Genomic DNA, 22,447 nt, shown 5'->3' on the forward strand with positions numbered 1-22,447 from the left:
AGTACCTGTAATTCTTTTTTCATTGCTATGATTGAGTTACTTGAATTTTTCTGTTCTACTGTGTTTGTGTTTTTGGTTGCTTCTACTTTTCAGTACTTAAATAAAACTTGTATGAACATTCTTGTACGTGTCTTTTAGAGGAGTGAAGCACTCATTTCTTTTGACTACCTTGCCTGGGTAGATTCTGTTGGGTTTTAATTGAGGTCTAATTTATAAAAAATAAAATTCATCAATTTTTAGTGTACAGTTTGTTAGGAAACAATTCCCCATATGTCTCTTGAAGATTTGTTTACAGCCTTGGAAAATAGAGATAGTATCTGTCTCCAGAGTAAAAGGCAGGCATGCTTACTGCCATTTTAAAAGATCTGGGTCTCTTAAGCTCAGTCTTCCCCTCCTATAACATGACCCACTGTGTGTACAGGTGTTACCAGTCCCTCTTCACAATGCTCTGTCGGAATTGGGGCCCAGGCAGCTGGCTCAAGAAAATGCTGATACTCTGAGAATGCTGCTCCTGGTATGAGTAACAAGGTCCTTTGTCTCTGACACAGGAGTCTCATGTCTTCTCCCAGTATCCATGGAACTAGCAGGCTAACTTGTTCGCTTGCAAGTAGGGTAAAATCTCATTGCTTTCATAATTCTTGATACAATTCAGTGAATTTTGACAAATTATATATAGAGTTTTATCACTACCCCAATCAGGTCATGGAACATTCCTGTCACCCCTGAAAGTTCTTTTGTGCCTCTTTACATTTATTCCCCTTTTCCACTTCAGCCCAAGCCAGCCCCCTGATCTGCTTTCTGTCACCCTGGTTGTGCCATTTGTCAAATACCCTGTAAATGGAATTCAGCAGTACATAGCCTGTTTTGTGTGTCTTCCTTTATTCAGCGTAATGCTTTTGAGATTCATTCTCATTCATGCTCTTGCAGGTATCACTAATTCATTCCCTTTTATTGGTGAATGGTATTCTATTGTATGGATATACCATTGTTTGGGTATTTGTTTATCCATTCTCCAGTTGATAGACATTTGGGTTGTTTTTAGTTTGGGACTGTTACGAATAAAGCTGCTATGAACATTTGAGTATAAGTCTTCATGTGGACGTGTATTTTTAGTTCTCTTGGATACATTCTTAGTGGAAATATGGATTATTATGTACATTTAACTTGGTAAAGAACTGCCAAATTGTTTTCCAAAGTGTCTGTATCATCTTGCATTCCTTTCTGGGGTAGTTTAATTTGCACCTCTCATTATGAGTGAGGTTGAAAGTATCATTTCATATGTTTTAAATAATTTGTATATTCTTTTCTATAAATTGCCTATTCAGCTCACCTTGCTAGTTTTTCTACTAGGTGTTGGAATTTTTTAGTGATTTGTAGACATTCTTCATATAGCAGGGGATATTTTTGGTCATGGTATGAATTAGAAACTTTTTTTTCCATTTTGGCAAATATCTTTTGAGGTTGCTTTTGGTGGGTTTTGCCATGTAGAAATTTGTCTGTCTGAAGTACTGTCTCACACAGTATTTACTAATAGTGTAAGTCTTCACATAATAAAGAAACAGGATTGCTCTTTTAATTAATCTTAAAGTATAAGTTGTGTTCCATCACTATTTTACGTAACCATAACTCCAGTGGGAATAAAGGAAAATATTCTGAAGATTTAAATTTGTTTTCTGCATTCTCATAAAATTTTACCACCTTTTAGAAGACAGCTATCCAGTGGAAACAAGAGCATTAGGAATTGTGTCTTCACTTACTGTGTGTAATAAGAGGAAAAATAATAAAAATAATACTATATGTGTCTTTTACAGAAATATCTAATGCAAGATGTTGGCATTGCAGACTTGGATAGTGCACGCATTGTTTATCTTCTTCACCACTGAATCTGTAGGTAAGGTTCATGAAAATACCCTACCTCCCAATCTCACAAATCAGGTTTATATATTTTTGTATAATTATATAATTAAGCGGCTTCATAATTATGTAATTATGTTAATGTGTTTTTTTTTTTTTAGGCTCACTATTGAGAGAATAATGCTGTCCTAACCTAAAAATGATTTTGAAATGTAAAAATACTCCTGATAAATTACAGTTTGAGTAGAAACAGTCACCCAGTAATCCTAAATGCTGTTTAGGTATACTAACAATAACTTTAAGGTGGGAGGGGGGGAAATATGTTGTTGGTTTTTTGGGCATTTTTTTAATACATAGGAGAAAATCTGTTAACTTTTAGCACTTCACTTTTTAATAGCCAAAGGTGTCACTGAACAGCAGTGTGATCGTGATACCAGAATAAAGAGGTCTGGAGCAGTACTGCTCAAACTGGTCCACAGCCTGATGCCTGTCTGAGAACTGGTTGTTATTAATTCACAATGAGAGCAGTACAGAAATTAAGAATATATGTTTAGAAACTCTTAACAATTTGACATAGCTGTGACATCCAAGCATGTGATCACTGGACTTAACTCATTAAACATGGTATAGAGCAAAAGTGTAAGTCTGTGAAAGATTGGGGGTAAAAAACCAAACTGATCTTTCACCACAGATAGTTTGAGAAGCACTGCTGTAAATCATCCCCTTTCTAAATCTAGGAATGCGACTTCTTTTTGAACACTTCAAGTGACATAAAACTGATTTTGGAAATTGTTGTTTAGAAAATCTTCCCTTATTCTTGAGCCCAAATTTTCCTTCTTGTTACTTTTTCCCATTATCCCTAGTTCTAGAGTAATCCTACTTTCTCTTCCCACTGTTCAACTCTTGGAAAATATTGAAGGACTGCTTTCATGTGTCTCTAAGGCCTCTCTTGCCCAAACTAAACTTACCCAGTTGTCCTCATTTTTCTTTATAGGACTTGGCTTCTAACCCTGTACATGCTGATTGCCCTCCTGATTCTTCTCTTGGTTGCCCATAGCACATTTGAAATACTAGACCATCACACCTCTTGCACTTACTAGCTATAGGACTTCGGCCAGTCACTTGATCTGTATCAGTTTCTTGATCTATAAGATGGAGATAATAATGATTCCTGACTCCTAGGGGTATTGTGAGGATTAAATGAGTTACTATACACAAGGCATCTGGACAATGCCTGGCCCACAGTAAACATTATAAAAAGGATAGTAATTATAGAATTATTATTGAGGTTCTAATAAAAATGCACTTAAAAATTAATGTACCAGAACTGTACATGGTCTAAGTATAGTCATTTTATTACTTACTTTGATCTGAACATCATTCTTATTCAGTCAGCCTAGTTTTTTGCCAGCTAAGATAGACCATAGTTTCTTGTTAAGCTACTGGTCAGTGAAAATTCTTAGGTTTTCACATGAATTACTTTTAATCCACTTCTGCCTTACCCTATATTTATTTAATCTCAGCCTAAATGAGCGATATTTTCTTTTCTAGCAAATTTCATTATATTAGTTTTGGCCTTTTGGTCTAATCTTTTAAAGTAATTTTAATTCTAATACTAACATCCAAAGTGTTGGCAATCCTTCATAGTCTTGTCCTTTGCTAATTTTGTATGTGTTTGTGTGTGTCTGTTTTCTGCCAAATTACTGAAAAACACGTTCCAAATAACGGAAGTATGTTATTGCCGCCTCACAAATTACTCTAAAACTTCACGACTTGAAATGACAGTAATTATTATTTCTTACAGTTTGTGTGTGTGTCAGGAATAAAGTTGGGCATAGCTAGACTATTCCATCTTTGCTCTGTGATGTCTGGGGCGTTACCTGGAATATTCAAAGATTGGGGACTAGAATCATCTGAAGGCACATTCATTTATATGTCTGGTGTTGATGCTGGCTGTAGGCTGAGGGCTTTGCTAGGCTTGTTGGCCAGAACACCACATGTGGTCTCCCCATGTGGCCTTGGCTTCCCTGCAACATGTGACTGGGTTCCAAGGACAAATGTCCCAAGAGAAAAAGAACACTAGTCGAAAGTTGTGTTGTTTTAACAGTCTAGATAGTCACATAGCACACTCCATTGGCTGGGGCAGACATAAGCACCCACACACATCTGAGGGCAGGAGGGGAATGTTGACCCCATTTCTTTGTGGAAGGAGTACCAGTCACATTGTAAGAAAAGCATGTGGGATAGGATAAATATATAGGTGTGACCATGTTTGGAAAATACAGTCTGCTGCAAGGATTGAAAGCAGGTACTTCAGCATACTTTACTTAGACCTCTCTCGCTGACTTTTTTTTGTAGTATTTTTTTATATATGAGTAATCAACCAGTTTTTTTTTTTTTTTAAGATTTTGTTTATTCATTTGACAGAGACACAGCGAGAAAGGGAACACAAGCAGGGGGAGTGGGAGAGGGAGAAGCAGGCCTCCTGCGGAGCAGGGAGCCCGATGCGGGGCTCAATCCCAGGACCCTGGGACCATGACGTGAGCCGAAGGCAGACGCTTAACGACTTAGCCACCCAGGCGCCCCGAGTAATCAACCAATTAAGAATCTCTTTTTTGAACCTATTAAATTTCTGTTTTTGTAGATCAAGAACAGCCGGGTATCAGCAGTTTTGTAATGTTAAGCTGTTACCTGTTATGGTATATTCTAATCCGTATATCTTCATCTTGTCTACATGATCCCAACTAAGTTTATCAAATACCTTTTTAAAATTAAAATGTTCTCTTTCTACAATTTAATCTCAAATAGCTTAGTAGCCCCGTAAAAATGGGATTAATTTGGCATGGGAAGATTTTAATGAGCCTATGTTTCACTTTGGAACATTACTCATTTCTAGTATCTATCTTACTCTGTGTGATTAAAAATTATTAATACTGAGTCTGTAGTTATGTCTTATGTTCTTTAGTACTCTGTATTTCATAACTCTTTAGTTATGAAGTATATCAAAGTATAAGTATACTTTATATAGTATATATATATGAAGTATATATGTATATATATTTCATATTTACTCTTCCTTATTACTTTAGAGAAAGTAAGTAAAACAGGAGCGATTTTACCAAGGAAATAAAGTGAGGTCTAGGGAGTTGTAAGGACTGGCCCAGTATCACAGGATAACTTACTAGTATCCCACAAGATGAAGTTCCATACGTATGGAAGTGTGGAGTAATATGTGCACTGGGATTTACTGTAGCTATGTATAAATAATAGCAAGGTCATATAAAGAGCCCACCTTATAAGTTTTGAAACAAAGAAATACACTTTCCTACTCGGGGCATTATAGATTTTATGAGGTTCCAGGATTCCATTTGGGAGTATAGTTTTAACTGCAAAAAACTGTTTTTAATTCTTCCTGCTGACTTTGAGAGTCTTCCAGACCCTATCAGTGTGACTTGATATTCTTTGGAGAGTAATAATAATTATGATAGACTACCATTTGTTATTGGTGGACTGTTGAATATCGGGCATTGTAATAGGTGCTTTTATATAAGTAATTTTTAATCTCAAAAACTCTTCAAGATAGCTTTTATTATGGGCGCCTGGGTGGCTCATTTGGTTAAGTGTCTGCCTTCGGCTCAGTTCATGATCTCAGGGGCCTGTGATTGAGTCCCACATCAGGCTCCCTGTCCAGCGGAGAGTCTGCTTCTCCCTCTGCCTGCCATTCCCCCTGCTTGTACTTTCTCTCTCTCTGTCAAATAAATAAATAAAATCTTAAAAAAAAAAAGATAGGTTTTATTAACTTCATTTTCCAAGTGAAAAAACTGAACTTCAGTTAGGATGGGTTGCCACGCAAGAACCCATTGGCAAAAGGATTCACTAGGGAAAGTTGCCTTATGTTTCTGGGCAATGAGGCTCGTGAATCAAGCCAAGTAATTAGGATTTTATCTTGATGGTGTAGGCAGCCATTAAATAATTTAAAATACGGAAATGGCCTGATCATTTTGAATAGTAACTCTGATAGCAACATAAAGGATAAACTGGAAGGAGGTCAGACTGCAGTATAATGGCCTGAGCTTCAGGAGGCAAAAAGGGCTGGTGAGAAAGAGGTTGATAGACATATTAAGAATACAGAACCAACAAGACACACTGCAATATTGTGAAGTTGGAAGAGGTGTTGAAGATGACTACAAGGTATCCGGCCTGGATAACTGGATATAAATAGTGCTGTTAGCAGAAGTAGAGAAATAAGAGTAAGTTTGAAAGGGACTGTGATGCATAAAGTTTTAGATGTGTGTTTTGTTTTTTTTTTTTAAAGATTTATTTGAGAGAAAGAGCGGGTCATTGGGGGGAAGGGCAGAGGGAGAGAATCTCAAGCAGATTCACTGAGCACAGAGCCTGACATGGGGCTCGATCCTAGGACCCATGAGATGAAAAACCTGAGCCAAAACCAAGAGTCAGACGCTCAACCAGTTGGGCCAGCCTGGTGCCCTTTAGATATGTTCATCTTAAAGTACTTAGGAAGTATCTCAGATGGATAGGTCTCGCAAGTTATTGAAAACAGTAGGAAGTTAGAGCTGGAGATACGGATTTAGTTGTCATCAGCATGGAGTTAGGTGATAGTTAAAGCATACAGCTGTGGTATAGTTACTTTTTATACAGGCTGATTTTTTTGTTTTTAATATGGGATTTTATCCCATACATTTATTGTTAAAACTAATAATATTTGACCATCTTGTTCTAGTTATGTTTTTTGTTGCTCTCTTGCTATTTCCTTTGTTGTCTGAATTTTGATAAAATGAGCAATGTATACTATCTTCCCTGGCCCCATCCACATCCCCAACACCATTCAGGACTAGAGAGGGATAAAGCCTACCACTGCCTGTTTGCTGGAGGGTTTTAGACCCTGGGTCTGAATAGAGGAACAGAATTGGTGGTGGAGTAAGTGTGAATCATGCTGCAGGCAGTCTGTTTTTCTAAAGCAAAGTTACAATATTATAAAAAGGGCTGAAGCTTGCATAGATAGGTTTTTTTCATCAGCCTTATAATTTGTATATTTCTTTATACTGTGAGGCACTGAATTCTCGCCATATTATTTTTCACTGTGTAATTCTTTTTCCCTGTCTTCAAGAGATATTTTAGTGAAGATTGAGGGACTGCATTGATATGAAATACCATTTTATACTAGAATAATTCAGTCCATTTTTATATTTTCTCTTGTTTCTTTTCAGGTGAACTTCTAGATCCATGTGGTTATATCAAACCTGAATCTCCAGTTCTACAACTTGGTTCTAATTTCACTGCAGTTTGTGTGCTAAAAGAAAAATGTATGGATTATTTTCATGTAAATGCTAGTTACATTTTCTGGAAAACAAACCATCTTACGGTTCCTAAAGAACAGTACACCATCATAAATAGAACAGCATCTAGTGTCACGTTTACAGATACATCTTTATTAAATACTCAGCTCACTTGCAACATTCGTACATTTGGACAGATTGATCAGAATGTTTATGGAATCAGAATAATTTCAGGCTGTAAGTTTTGTTTTTGTCTTATTTCAAACTTTGTTATGACTCTTGAATTTCATTTGTAATGTCTGTTGGTCTTCATGAAGTGCAGTTATTTTTTGGTTCATTGACTTTTGGACATACTTGTTTTTAAAAAAGGTTTGAAGTGGAATTCCATTTGTTGTATTACTACTATACAAAAAGTTTGAAGAGTAACATAAGATTTATATCTTTCTTGAAAGTCAAGTATCTCTCAGTTTTCTAGAAAACTTTTTACATGAGACCCGCAAAAAGGCAGTGTTGAATTGAAATTTGTGAGTGTATTCATAGTAACTTTCAGTATCCTTTAATTGCTGAAAAGATGCACATATAGAACAAACTATCTGAAGAAAGTGAATAAATACTGGAGAAAGTCCTTCTGTGTCAGAGTAAATAAACTTAGTATGATCCAAGAGTGCATTGTCAAATTGATGGATCCCCAAAACCATAATTTTGGTATTTGCTTTTCCTCCAGCGGAGTTTCAGAAAACAATAGGAAGAGAAATATGTGAATCATTTGTTTCCATTTACTTGGCTTTTACTAACATGCAGTAATACTTTTTAAAATACACTTCATGGAGAAATCAGTTAATATTCTTATCCAGTTATAAATGAAGTTGATTTTGTGTAGAAAATTAATTTGAAACATGCTAGTTAGGGACAGTTATAGAAAATGTATATTACTTAATCTAAAAAGTACAAATTTAAATAGAAATTATTTTTTTAGTCACTAGTCGAATTTCATTATGTCCATACATTTTGCTCATGTTTGTTTGTTTTTTTCCATCTAATTTAGATTGCATATGTCTTGGGTAGTATATAAACTGCATGTTATTTGTGGATATAAAGCTTTTTGAAAATGGCTCATTTTTCCCTTTTAGTGCCTCCAGAAAAACCTAAAAATTTGAGTTGCATTGTGAATGAAGGAAAGAAAATGATGTGTCAGTGGGATCCTGGAAGGGAAACATACCTGGAAACAAACTTCACTTTAAAATCTGAATGGCAAGTTGTTTTTAAATTTTTTGTAGATTGAACTTACTAATTTAGTCATTTGTGCTGGAGTATTTCTTCAAGTGGAAATATTAAATGCAAATTTTTAAGCTTTTAAAGCATCTAAACATATAAAAGTGGAAAGAATAGTTTAATAAATTCCCATGTGTTTGTCATCCAGCGCATGACCAGTCTTCTATATACCCCATCCCAAATTATCTTGAAGAAAATCTCAGACGTCATATCATCTCATCCATAAATATTTTAGTTCATATCTAAAAGATAGGGATACTTTTTTAAGACACATTATATACCATTATAATACCATTGAAGAAACTTTAATAGGTTACCCCATTTTCAGTTAGTATTCATGTTTCCTCAGATGTTTCATGAATATATGTATATACATATTTTTTAATTTTTTTGAGTATAGTTGACATACAGTGTTATAATAGTTTCAGCCATACAACATAGTGATTCAACTTCTCCATATCTTAGGCAATGCTCACCACAAGCATAGCTTCTGTCATTATATAACACTGTTAAAATATCATTGACTGTATTTCCTATGCTGTGCCATGAATATTTTTTTTAAAGATTTTATTTATTTATTTGAGAGAGAGAATGAGAGAGAGAGCATGAGAGGGGGGAGAGTCAGAGGGAGAAGCAGACTCCCCGCTGAGCAGGGAGCCCAATGCGGGACTCGATCCCAGGACTCCAGGATCATGACCTGAGCCGAAGGCAGTCGCTTAACCAACTGAGCCACCCAGGCGCCCTGTGCCATGAATATTTGTATATATTTTTACAAGTCATCAAATCATGATCTAAATAATTTCCATGCATTGCAAATTGATATGTAAAAACATATCACAGTTTTACTATAGATTCTGCCTGGTTTTCTCATCTTTTTCTTTGCAATTCAATTGTTAAAGTAACAGTTAATACATTGTTTAACATATTCCTCTGTCCCTTTTTTTTTCCTAGAAGTTGCTGTTAGATCTAGACACTTGATTAGATTAGGGTTTGATCTTTTTTTTCCCGAAAGTAATCCGTAGGGGTGGTATATACTTCCAGTCAGGACCCACCACGGAGTGTTAGATTCTTTTTCTTCCCTTTTTCTTCTTTTCTTTCTTTTTTTTTTAGGTGCACACCATATTTTATCTTAATGTAACGTGGAGTAATAAACAATTAGACAATTTATGTCTACTATTTCTGTCATTTTTATCTTTTCCAGTTTTATTGTGAAATCATTGATACACATTACTGTATAAGTTTAAGGCATATAGCGTAGTGGTTTGATTTACCTAAATTGTGAAGTGATTTCCACAATTGGTTTATCTAACATCCTTCTTTTTGTATAGATAAAAAAGAAGGAAAAAAATTTTCTCCTTGTGGTAATTCATAGGCTTTACTCTATCCACACCTTTCCTATATATCATACAATAATGTTGGCTATAGTCATGTTGTACATTATCCCTAGTTCTTAGTATTTTATAAATAGAAGTTTGTACCTTTTGACCACCTTCCTCCAATTTCCCCTCTCCCCACCCTCTGCCTCTGGTAACCACAAGTCTTATCTCTTTTTTGTGAGTTTGGTCTTTTTGTTTGTTTCTTTTAGATTCCACAAACAAGTGAAATCCTAAGTATTTGTCTTTATCTCTATTATTTCATGTAGCATAATGCCTTCAAGGTATACCTATGTTCTTGCAAATGTAGGATTTCTGCATTTTTTATGGCTGAATAATAGTCCACAACTTCTTTATCCATTCATCCATTGATGGACACTTAATCCTGTTTCCATGTCTTGGCTGTTGTAAATAATGTTGCTGTGAACAAGGAGGTGCAGATACCTTTTTGAGATAGTGTTTTTGATTCATTTGGATGTATTCCCAGAAGTGGAATTCCTGGATCATACAGTAGTTTTATTTTGAATTTTTTTTAGGATCTTCCATCTTTTTCATAGTGGCTATAGCACTTTATAATTTCACCAACAGTGCATAAGGGTTCCCTTTTCTCCATATGCAAACAAACATTTGTTATCTTTTTGATCATGGCCATTCTCACAGGCATGAGGCAATATCTCATTATGGTTTTAATTAACATTCTTCCCATGACAGGTGATGCTGAGTGTCTTCTCATGTACCGATTGCCCTTTCATATATCTTCTTTGGAGAAATGTCTGTTCAGGTCTTCTACCAATTTTTTATTTGGGTTGTTTTTTTGCTGTTGAGTTGTAGGAGTTCTTTATATATTATGAATATTAACCCCTTATCAGATCTATGGCTTCCAAATATTTTTTCCTATTCTGTAGGTTGTCTTTGCACTTTGTTAATGGTTTCTATGCAGATTTTTATTTTTATTTTAAATTTTTTTATTTATTTGACAGAGCAAGAGAGCACAAGTAGGGGGAGTAGCAAAGGGAGAGCCCAACATGGGGCTCGATCCCAGGACTCTGGAATCATGACCTGAGCCAAAGGCAGACAGATACTCAACTGATTGAGCCAGGCAGGTGCCCCACATTTTTAGTTTCATGTAGTTCTACTTGTCTCTTTTTTATTTTTGCTTGTGCTTTGAGTGTCATATCCAAAAAATCAGTACTATGACCCATGTCACAGAGCTTTATTCCTGTATTTTCTTATAGGAGTTTCATGGTTTGAAGTCATACATTGAAGTCTTTAATCTATTTTGAGTTCATTTTTGTGAAAGGTATAAGATAGGGGATAATTTCATTCTTTTGTAGGTGAATATCCAATTATCCCAGCACTATTCCATCAGGAATTCCCCTGGCTCCCTTGTCAAATATTAATTGGCATAATTAGTTGAATTGTGTTTGGGTTTATTTTCAGGCTTTCTGTTCTGTTCCATTGGTGTGTTTGTTTTTATGGTAGAACTGTTTTGATGACTTAAACTTTATAGTATAGCTTGAAATCAGGAAGTGTGATGTTTCCAGCTTTATTCTTTTTTTCTCAGGATATTTTTGACTATTCAGTCCTTTGTGTTTCCACATAAATTTTAGGAGTGTTTTTCTCTACTTTTGTAAAAAATTACCATTGGAAGCTTGATAAGGATTGCATTGAATCTATAGATGGCTTCTGTGACGTTTTAATGGTATTCGTTCTTTGAATTCATGAGCACATTTATTGTGTCTTTGATTTCTTTCATCAGTGTCTTGTAGTTTTCAGAGTAGAGGTCTTTTACCTTCCTAGTTAAATTTATTCCTATTTTATAGTTCTTGATGCTGTTGTAAGTGGGATAGATTTCTTTCTTTTTCAGAAAATTCATTGTAAGTGTATAGAAGCACTACTGATTTTTGTATTTTAATTTTGTATTGTGCAACTTTACTGAATTCATCCATTAGATCTAACAAATCTTTTGGTTGAGAGCTTTTGTTTTTCTGATACTAAGATTGAGAGGTGGTTTCAGGTGCTGTCAGCTTGATACATTTGTTATAAAATTTCCTTTTTTTTGTTTTTCAAAGATAGGTTTTTGTTTTTTGGACTTGGCTTTGACATGACTGACACACTCTGCATACATTAGTACAAATTGATCTAAAACAGTTCTTACCAGCAGTTTTTATCATATAAAAGCTGGAGGAACTTCACAGTGAATGCTTATACAGATCCATCACCTAGATCCTACAATTAACATTTTACTGTGTTTGCCTTATCACATATATGTTTATCTCTGCATCCTTCTCTCCACCTGTCCATCTTTTATGTATTTGAAAGTGACTTGCAGGCATTAGTATACTTCATCCTTAAACACCTCAGTGTTTACATTATTAATTAGATGTAATTAGAATTTATGTGCATCTTTAAATATACTTAGATACCTTAAGTGTATCAGTCAATGCCTTTTGACTAGTACAGTTATGTAACTCAGACCCTTATCAAGATATAAAACATTACTCATACCCCCAGAAAGTTCACTTCTGCTCCTGCCCAGTCAGTCCTATCCACCACCCTATCTCACCCCATCCCACAAGGCAACTACTGAATTGATTTTCTTCACTATAAAGTTTTGCTTGTTCTGAATGTCATGTAAATGTAATGATACAGTATGTCCTCTTCTGTGAAAGGTTATGACTCAGCAGAATGTTTTGGGAATTTAACCGTGTTGCGTCCCATTAGTTTTTCATTTAAAGGTTTGAGCCATCAGCGATCATTATTTGTACATGAGGTACAAAATAGTGGTATTCTTTTTTTTAAAACCTGATATACTTAAAACTTTCAACTGTTGGTTACCCTGAGGGACAGTTTGTATAGAGAACCAAAATGGTATTAATGTTTTCCCTTTCTAACCAATTTTATAAAGAGTTAGTTCTCTAGCATCCTCCAAAGGATGAGGGGTTTTTCCCTTCATTATGAATTTATATTGAAAAATATTTGATGTGTTTCAGTCCATTACCATTGTTTTTCTTGATACTTATGTTGTCCCATCCTTGGTTAGTAGGAACTTAGACTCAGGTTGGCTCTTCCTTTTGACTTCATTCATTAGTCTTGGACAGCTTCCTTCCTTTCTGATATGACGTGATTTTCCAGATTCACCTTCGTATATATGTCCTGCCCCAGACCTAGAATCAGCCATTTCCTATATAGCCATGGTTCCATTTAGTAGGAACTGCTGTTTAGAGACTACAGTCTGGGTGCTAGGGGAGCTTGTTACTTCTAGGCTTTTACAGCAGAAACAGCTAGGAAATGTTTTTAAGGTAAAATACATCATGCGCTAATACTGGTATTTCCAGTTTAAAATCTGGACTACCTGTTTTTACTTAATTTCATCCATCTAACATCTACATCTTTCTTCTGTGCTGAAAACCTTGGTCTCCAGAAGCACCAATATAATAACTCATTTGCTTTATCTCAGTAAGCATAACAGCTGCAGAATAGCAATGCCAGTATCGGTACCAACAATGTGAATACTAAAAAGAATTTTAAGATTGTTTTTCTTCACTAAGGATATAGTTAAATTACTGTTTTAAAAAGCTACTTAAATTTTAAAGCTACTTAAAGGGGCCGCCTGTGTGGTGCAGTCGGTTCAGCATCTGCCTTCGGCTCAGTTCATGATCCCGGGTTCCAAACTGAGCTCTGAATCAGGCTCCTTGCCCAGCAAGGAGCCTGCTTCTCCCTCTCCCGCTCCCCCTGATTCTGCTCTCTCTCTCTCTGTCAAGTAAATGAATAAAATCTTTAAACAAAAAAAGACACTTAAAATAGTTTTCTATGTGTTACAGCACCAACTCAATACAAGAGTTCATGTTTTCATTTTGCTTTTGAGTTTTAGGAATTTTTAAAGTGAGATATAATTGATATACAGTATCCTGTTTGTTTCAGGTATACATCATAGTAATTCATAAAAGTTACCTGTTGTGGTTTTGACTTACCCTTTTATTTTAAAAAAATGTGTGTATGTGTGTGTATATGTCTTTTTAATTGATGCATAATTTAAATATAAGTGAGTAAATAGTATTATCCACTTGAAACTTTTTTGGTGATAGAAATCAGAAAGTGTTTACCTGGGTTTGACTGGAAAGAGGCTAAGGGGATTTTCTGGGGTTGACAGAAATACTTATCCCTGTCCTCCTGTCACCTCCTAGCATATTGTGCTTAGAAAAATCATACTGTGCTTAAAGAAGGACATTGCAGGTACAGTAAGGATTCTGTTTCAGGAATGGAAAGAAGATCACAGGAAATTATTTTTGGAGAAGGGTCATTGGGGATAGAGTATAGTATTCTAAATGTAATGTTCTTGGGGTAAAAATTTGAAAATAATATGTTTTAAGATATAGATCAAACTCAGTTTTAAAGGAAAGCATGATAGTTTTTAAGAAATTTTATTTTAAGCTGTAACAATCTGGGTCTCATCAAGTAACCTTTTTTACTCTAATTTTTTAAAATCTGTTTTTAATGACCGATTCTTCCATTTTTGTATTTAGGGCAACAGAGAAGTTTGCTGATTGTAAAACAAAACGTGATACTCCCACCTCATGTACTGTTGATTATTCTCCTGTGTATTTTGTCAACATTGAAGTCTGGGTAGAAGCAGAGAATGCTCTTGGGAAGGTTACATCAGATCATATAAATTTTGATCCTGTAGATAAAGGTAGTTATAAATCTGAATTTGAGAATTTATTAGGATATATGCAGTGGCTTATTAATTTAGTTTTTAGATTTTAATTAATACAGAAATAATCATTATTTTAGTGATTTTTACAAATTTATTTTATCAACATTAAAAATAATCTGGAAAAATCTTAATAATCCAACTATACTACAGTAGTTTTCACTTTGAATGTTATCTGCTAGTATTTATGCAATTATCAAACATTTTACAACATAGCAATTATAGTACACGTTTTTTTAATTGTCTTTTTCTTTACATATATCATAAATATTTGTCTTTTGATAACTGAACCTAAAAAGATTAACAAGCATACAATTACTTGACAGAGAAAACTAAAATTTCTTTGGAAACCTTTCCTCTCCAATATAATAGTATGATATCACATTGTTTTCAAAAAAATTAGTTCATTTGGTAAGAATAAATAAATATTGTGAAATAAAATATAAGTAGTATGTTTGAGTTTGTATAAGAAGTTGTAAAAATAAACCATGATAAACATTCGGATTTATTTTATTCTTCAGTGAAGCCCAATCCGCCACATAATTTATCCGTAAGCAACTCAGAGGAACTTTCCAGTATCTTAAAATTGACATGGATCAACTCAAGTATTCAGGGTTTTATAAGACTGAAATACAACATTCAATATAAGACCAGAGATGCCTCAATTTGGAGCCAGGTAAATTGCAAGTTACTGTTTATGCAAAAAGTCTTACAACCCTCTAACCTAAAAGTCTCAATATCCTAAGGTGGTGGTTATATGAAATATTTTGCTTGACACATCTTCTTGATCTGTATTTCATGCAAGGGCAAACAGGAAGACATTCAGATAGAAAAAACAGTTTTGCTGAGTGCAGTAGCTTTTAAGTGAAGTATGGAAGTGATACCAGGTGATAAGGACTAGTATTTTTGATGGGAGGTGAAAGGAACACAAAACATAAGCAAATTAAGTGGGGAGTACATGAAGAGATTATTTGACTAAGGTAGAGCAGGGGTTGGCAAACTAAATCTGCAGGCCAATTTCAGCCTGCCATCTGTCTCTATAAATAAAGTTTTATTGGAACACAGCCACACTCGGTTTTTTGTTTTTTATTGTCTTTGGCTATTTTGTGCTGCAGTGGGCAAGTTGAGTAGTTGGAACAGAGACTATCTGGCCCACAGCCTAAAATATTTACTATCTAGACCTTTTTTAGAAAGCATGTCAACTTCTTAGTAAAGGAAGGAGTTGTGGGGAACTTACAAGACTGAAAAGGAACAGAACACGTGTATCCAGAGATGATGCTGTCACCAAAAGAAGTACTTAGAACTTTTAAAAAGACCAATACCATATAATTGCGCTCCACAAAATATTCTTTGTTATAATTTCATTTGGCACAAACACTATGCTTTTGCTTTTTCTTGTTGCAATAATGAGCTCATAAGGGATTTGAGCCCATGATGTTAATACTTCTGCTCTCCATTCCACTTATCTGAAGGGCTGCTCAAAATAAAGTTAGAAAAAGCAACAAATGAACATGGATTCATGCTTCATGTTGTAGAGAGGATGCATACCTGAACTTCAAAATAGTTTTTTGATATCATAGACTCTTAATTCATTGATAACAAAAAAAATTGACACCTACTTTGTATTCAGTATTGAAATCTCAGAGTAGTAGAATCAGTTATTTATATTCTCTCTTTTCCTGAAAACCAAGTTTGTATACAATGATACCTTTTGTTTTTCTTGATTGAGCTGGATATCTTCCTTTTTCCTATTGAGAGCTGCACTGTGCTCTTCTCTTCTCTACTCTGTCTTGGAATGCTGACCTGTATGGATTTCATCTGTGGGTTCATATTCTCTCTGGTTTCCTAGTGAATGTGGTTAATGGGAGCAGGGGGTCTGGCAAGAGGGACAAGTGAGATCAGCATTACTTATTTTCCCTCCTTCCTCCCTGGAGCTGCCCATGTCTTTCAGCCTAAGGTCACTGCTCCTCTCAGATTAACCCCATCTGACCCTCTTCTCCCAGTTTCTGGTACCTCCCCTCATCCCTTTTGGCCTAGGGGTAGTAACAGCTACAAGCCCCTGAGTAATGACCACTATCTAAGGTTTCCCTACACTCAGCCCATACTTCCTTTTGTGTAAACCCTTCTTGAATTAAATTCTACTTGGAGTATACCATCTTTTTCCTGCTGAGACCGTAAGCGATACAGGCCCCATGGAAGAAAAAAAATAAATAAATGAAGGATTAATAATAGATGTTTTCCATACTTCCCACATCTATTTACTTCATTAACTTAGACTGCTTTTTGATTTCCATTTATATCTCCAGAGCTTAATTTATTAGTCTTGTTTCATTAAATCAGTTTCCAAAATCTTGGAGAATTTAGGACAGTTAAAATAAATGCCATCGGGTTTTTTATTGGTTGATCTGCTTTGATTTCAGATTCCTCCTGAAGATACAGCATCCACCCGATCTTCATTCACTGTCCAGGACCTTAAACCTTTTACAGAATATGTGTTTAGGATTCGTTGTATGAAGGAAGATGGTAAAGGATTCTGGAGTGACTGGAGTGAAGAAGCAAGTGGTATTACATATGAAGATAGTGAGTAACTAAGATATATGAGGAAGGTTTTGGAATTAACGACTATGAATTGTGTCTGGTTTTAATAATACAGACCTCGTTCCTTCTTATTTTGTGATCATTTTATTCAAACTTGTATTTTACACTTTTATTCTCTTTAAGGACATCGGGATATAAAGTGTGCATTATTGATGGTATAAATCTATTTGATTCCTAATAAAATTATCATGGAATGACCAAGAGAAAACCACTGACCTAACAGTTAAGTCCAGAACATTTTATTAAAGGACAGTGGTTCAGAGATATCCCTAGAGAATCATATCCCGACTCATTAAAATGATACTAACAAAATATACCATGGTCCCTCACTGTCAGAAGTAATGTTTGTACTATTATTTGTTTATTTCTACCAGCACTTAATAAACCCCTGGAAAAGAATCCTGGAGTTTTGGTTTATTTTCATTTTCCTTTTTTTCCCCCCACGATCATATAGGGCATATAGTACAGAATCCAAAATTCATAAAAGGGTATATGGGGTCCAAGGTAAGATCCCTGCCCATAGCAGTTAACATCAGTAATTTCTTTTGTAGCAGTCAAGAAATAGTCCTGTAGCATACAGATTTTTCTTTTTGAACAGTTTTCTTCCATAGTTTCACCCTTCAGGTGTCAATGGCAACAGCTCTGGCTTTAAAACCTCCTGTACCACCTCTATCCCTTCACTTCCAGCTCCACCAGAGGTTTAGATAGTGAAATGAGAGAGGCAAAAAAGTAAACTACCTTTCTCCACTAAGAATTTTCTCTTATTCTCATAAATGACATGAAAGAAAGCAATTCTGCTATTGCTGATTTGGGGGTCTTCAACTGGATTTCTTTGTCTCAGCCAGGAATTCTTAAACTGGGATGCTTGGGGCCTTGAAAGCTGGTGGGTCAGTTGCAGAAGGGAGGCGAGAGGAGGGTGGTTCCTGAACTACTTCAGGTGTGGGCAAAATATTATCATTAGTGCCTCTGTACGTTTTCTGGGGAGATGGTACATAACCTTTGTCAGAAAGATACCTGGAAAATTATGAACCATTAGATTAAGCATTTCTTCAACTTAATGAATGATTCCTCTAGGTTCTTTTTATGTTAGGAAGTCTTTCTGGCCTGTAACATTTTCATTATAGTTTCTTGGTCTTTATTTTGTATACTCATGTATGTGTATCTCTTTGAACCTCCTATATGGGCAGCCTTGTCCCCAGTCTTGCCTCTTTCTTTTCTCTCTTTTGTTCTCTGTAATCCCTCTTTATAATCATCATATCACTGCTTAGATTTTATTCAGATCCTTTTTTATTCTATTGAACCATATCTTATAATTGCACTTACAAAAATTTTGAAACATCAGTTGATTCCATAGGAATTTTTAAAACCTAATAGCATTTGATACTTGGTTTTATAAAGTGGATTTTCATTTTTCACATTGTTGGTGATTATGATAACAACACTGTGAATTCATATTTATTACATCCTGTCAACAGTCATCCTAACATAAGGTAATAAACTTAGCCCACATTTACTCCCATTTATTTTGTTTTATATTCTTACATACATACATTTAGGAGTTTTAAGTATATACTTAAATAAAATTTTTCAGTTTGATTTTTAGCAGTAAGAAATGGTGATCCATCTTTGGTTATACCTTAGGATATGTTTGTAGCTTTACAATTTAAAGATTAGAAAAGTATCCCGATATAATCTAAATTATCAAGCTTCATCCTGACTAAAGAAAGACCCAGGCATAGCATGCTAGGGTGGGGCAAATGACAGTTTAAACAGTGACTGAAGGGCAAGAATATTAAGAACAAAGGAAGAGAATAATTTCCAGGATTATATTTTATTGTTAAAAAATTTTATTTTAAAAAGTTTATGTCATTTCTCTAGGACCATCCAAGGCACCAAGTTTCTGGTATAAGATAGAGCCATCCCATACTCATGGCTATAGATCTGTACAACTCATATGGAAGGTAAAAAATTGCATGTTTATGTTCTTTTATCACTTAACATAAATACATTTTATATGGCATTGTGAGTGTAGTTTCACTTAAATTTTTATTCATCTTAATATCAGGAAAACACTTGATAAATAGAAACACAAAGCTTTGTATATACTACATAAAAGGGCCATAAGCTGCAGGTTTTTTTTCATAAATACTTCATCACAATTCCATTTAAAGTTCTATGAGAAGGATCTTATCTGTCATTGAACTTTCCTGAGTGCCTCATAGAAAATAATTATTAAAGGTTTTGAGTAATCAAAATGTATGCCAATAATAGGAAATACAAAATTATTGTCAACTCCATAAGTCTGCAAGCATATCATACTAAAAAAAAAAAATAGAAAAATACTCAGGCATAAAATATAATTTAGGGCCAGATAGCCACAGTGCAGGTACTATACAGAACTAAAAGCTAATGAAATAGTGCTACTTTCCCTCCTAGTCAGAGTCATGGGTTTACTCTTCATTTACTATGTAGTAGTTTTACTTAAGGTACTGACTTGTAAATGAGGTTGCCAGGACCTTTCAGTTAAACATTTAGAGGTTTGACATAACAGTAGAATTTGTGAACATGGAGAAAACTGATTAACTTTTATTAAATACATTTTTAAAATAAACTATTTTATTATAGACATTGCCTCCTTTTGAAGCCAATGGAAAAATTTTGGATTATGAAGTGACTCTCACAAGATGGAAATCACGTTTACGGAATTACACAGTTAATGACACAAAATGGACAGTAAACATCACAAATGATCGTTACATAGCAACTCTGACAGCAAGAAATCTGGTTGGCAAATCAGATGCAGCTGTTTTAACTATTCCTGCTTATGATTTTCAAGGTTTGTGTCTGTGAGATGGAGTTGACTTACGGATGGGAAAAAGTGGTTCCACATGTAGAAGATATTCTGAGGCATAGTGCATAATTATTCTAAGTCAACAGCCAAATAATTTGTTCCATTATTATGTGGCTCACTTAAATAGACTTTGGAGTAAACTGCTTAATTCATTTCGGCCTTTTCTGATTGGTTACCTGGTTTTTTAAATATTAAGGCTCTGGGAACCAAAGGTGAATATGACTTAAATATATTGTTCATTGCTTTCAAAGAAGAAAAAATGCCATTTATATGTAGAAAACATTTGAAGAATTTTAGTTTCAAATAAATTGTAAATGGAAATACATATTAATATGTGCTACAAAAACTGGTTATGGAAATGTAAAATATCAAAATTTCAAGTTTTTTTAATGTTCATTTATCATATCAGTATTCAAACTTTGTTTTAAAGCTACTCGCCCTGTAACGGATCTTAAAGCATTTCCCAAAGATAATATGCTTTGGGTAGAATGGACTGCTCCAAATGAATCTGTAAACAAATACGTACTTGAATGGTGTGTATTATCAGATAAATCGCCCTGTATCCCAGACTGGCAACAAGAAGATGGTACTGTACACCGCACCTATTTAAGAGGTATACCTGGCTAGAAAAAATTTTAAGTTGATATCCTTTAGACAGATTTTTCTTTTACATATTTTTGTGTGCTTTACAGATGTTGTGGTCCCCTGAAAAGATTTTCAGTTTATCAGTTACTAGTTACATCTAGTTTGCCAGATGTGTAACTCTCACCAAGTCACATATAACCTCATTCAATTGCAGGGTCTGTTTATTGACAAAGTGGGTCTAATAGTATCTTCTCTTTAGAGTTAAGTGTTTTGATCTCAAAGGAACACTTAAAACACTGTAAAGAGAACTATAAGATAATATGACCTCTGCTTGTAATTAGTTGCATTTTTTCTATACCTGATTTAACTCCTCATCCTGCAATGAGAAAATATTTTCCTGTAGCATCTGAATGACTTGTTAAACTCTTAAAGCTGTTGAATAGGGGAAGCAGAATTAGAACTCAGATTTCCTTATGTCTTTTAACTGGAAGTTGTAATGGACAGAAAGTAATGATGTTGTAGAGCTCCAAAATAGTGATTGCCCTGTGTTTTAAGATACAACTTACTCTGTGGCTTTGAAGTGATAAAACAGCTTTAAAGAGAAAACACTCAGCTTGTATGTGTTTTGTTTTGTTTTGTTTTAGTAAAGAAGGAGAACCATTAGAATTCAGCTATGAATAATATGATTAATTAGAGAAAAGCTGTAAACAAGGACAAATCTGCCATAAAGTTTGTTTTATTTATAAAACAGGCTATTTGGCCCTCATTAACCTCTTATTTAATAAACAATTTTAATAAGATTGGTTAGTTTATCAGCCTTATCAAAAGCAAGGTGGAGCTAGAGAGAAGATGCATGTTGGTAGTAACTAGACAATAGAAATGTTTTTAAGAAAGCATAGCATAATCTCCAGAGACCTTCAGGTTGCACAGGGAGCCCCAATAGCTCATAGTTCTGATAACATCACTGTATTACAGCAGAGTTCAACACTTAATTTATCTTCTTGATAATATTGAGTCATCAAGAAAAAGTAAAATACTCTGTTTAAGAAAGCAAAGGAGCATATATAACTTTATGAGTAATAGTTAAGGAAATAAAAGTTCTTGTTGAATGTATAAATTTCAGTATAACAAATACCTTATTTTCTGATGTGGACAGATAAAATTCTATATAAAAAGCTTTAAAAAAGATTTTACTATTGTGTATTAAAGGAATAGATTACTTTGTTAATTTGAAGAGATTATAAATGAGGTATTCAAGATAACTTTATTTAAAAATTTTTTTTTACCCTTTGGGGGAAATAGTACTAATTCTTTTTTTCCCCAGTTACAAACCAGGGCCATTTCCCTAGCTCTTACTAGTGGGTCTTTAGGCAGTTTTCTGAGAATTAGTTGAGATGTACAAACACTGAAGCTATAAGACCAAGGATAATTTGAAATCAGTGTTTTATAAGTCCTGATATAAATATAATAATTACTTTTACTGATAAATATTTCCACCATATTGGCAATGAAAGTAAGCTTATACTTTCATAAATAGCTTTACTCTATTAAGCTTGAATCCAGGACACAAAAAGCAATGCTTTAAAGCTGCAGTTTGATGAGTGTTGCTGAGTGGTGGGTGGTGGGAGGGATGGGGTGGCTGGGTGATAGACATTGGGAAGGGTATGTGCCATGGTGAGTGCTGTGAATTGTGCAAGACTGTTGAATCACAGATCTGTACTTGTGAAACAAATAATGCAACATATGTTAAGAAAAAAAAAAGGAGATAGGAGGGGAAGAATGAAGGGGAGTAAGTCGGAGGGGGAGATGAACCATGAGAGACGATGGACTCTGAAAAACAAACTGAGGGTTCTAGAGGGTAGGGGGGGTGGGGGGATGGGTTAGCCTGGTGATGGGCATTAAA

General features: G+C 34.7%; 1 protein-coding gene across 4 annotated transcripts in view; it reads left to right on the forward strand.

Moving 5' to 3' along the window:
• The window catches only part of IL6ST (interleukin 6 cytokine family signal transducer), a 52,577-nt gene that overhangs the window by 16,469 nt on the left and 13,661 nt on the right, over window positions 1-22,447 (forward strand). For 2 of the 4 annotated variants that reach the window (XM_025892334.2, XM_073905474.1), the window contains 9 exons: window positions 1,812-1,891; window positions 7,083-7,388; window positions 8,282-8,402; window positions 14,323-14,489; window positions 15,032-15,186; window positions 16,931-17,090; window positions 18,987-19,069; window positions 19,734-19,944; window positions 20,390-20,572. In XM_025892334.2, the coding sequence (XP_025748119.1) occupies window positions 1,828-1,891; window positions 7,083-7,388; window positions 8,282-8,402; window positions 14,323-14,489; window positions 15,032-15,186; window positions 16,931-17,090; window positions 18,987-19,069; window positions 19,734-19,944; window positions 20,390-20,572 (1,450 nt within the window). In that variant the 5' untranslated portion in view covers window positions 1,812-1,827. Of the gene's footprint in view, window positions 1-1,811; window positions 1,892-7,082; window positions 7,389-8,281; window positions 8,403-14,322; window positions 14,490-15,031; window positions 15,187-16,930; window positions 17,091-17,231; window positions 17,508-18,986; window positions 19,070-19,733; window positions 19,945-20,389; window positions 20,573-22,447 lie in introns of those variants that run through there. The other 2 variants (XM_073905475.1, XM_025892335.2) reach the window with 2 other exon arrangements.

This window comes from Callorhinus ursinus, unplaced genomic scaffold, assembly GCF_003265705.2.
Source record: "Callorhinus ursinus isolate GAN/ISIS: 27379988/994484 unplaced genomic scaffold, GSC_fseal_2.0 scaffold23, whole genome shotgun sequence".
Lineage (NCBI taxonomy): Eukaryota > Metazoa > Chordata > Mammalia > Carnivora > Otariidae > Callorhinus > Callorhinus ursinus.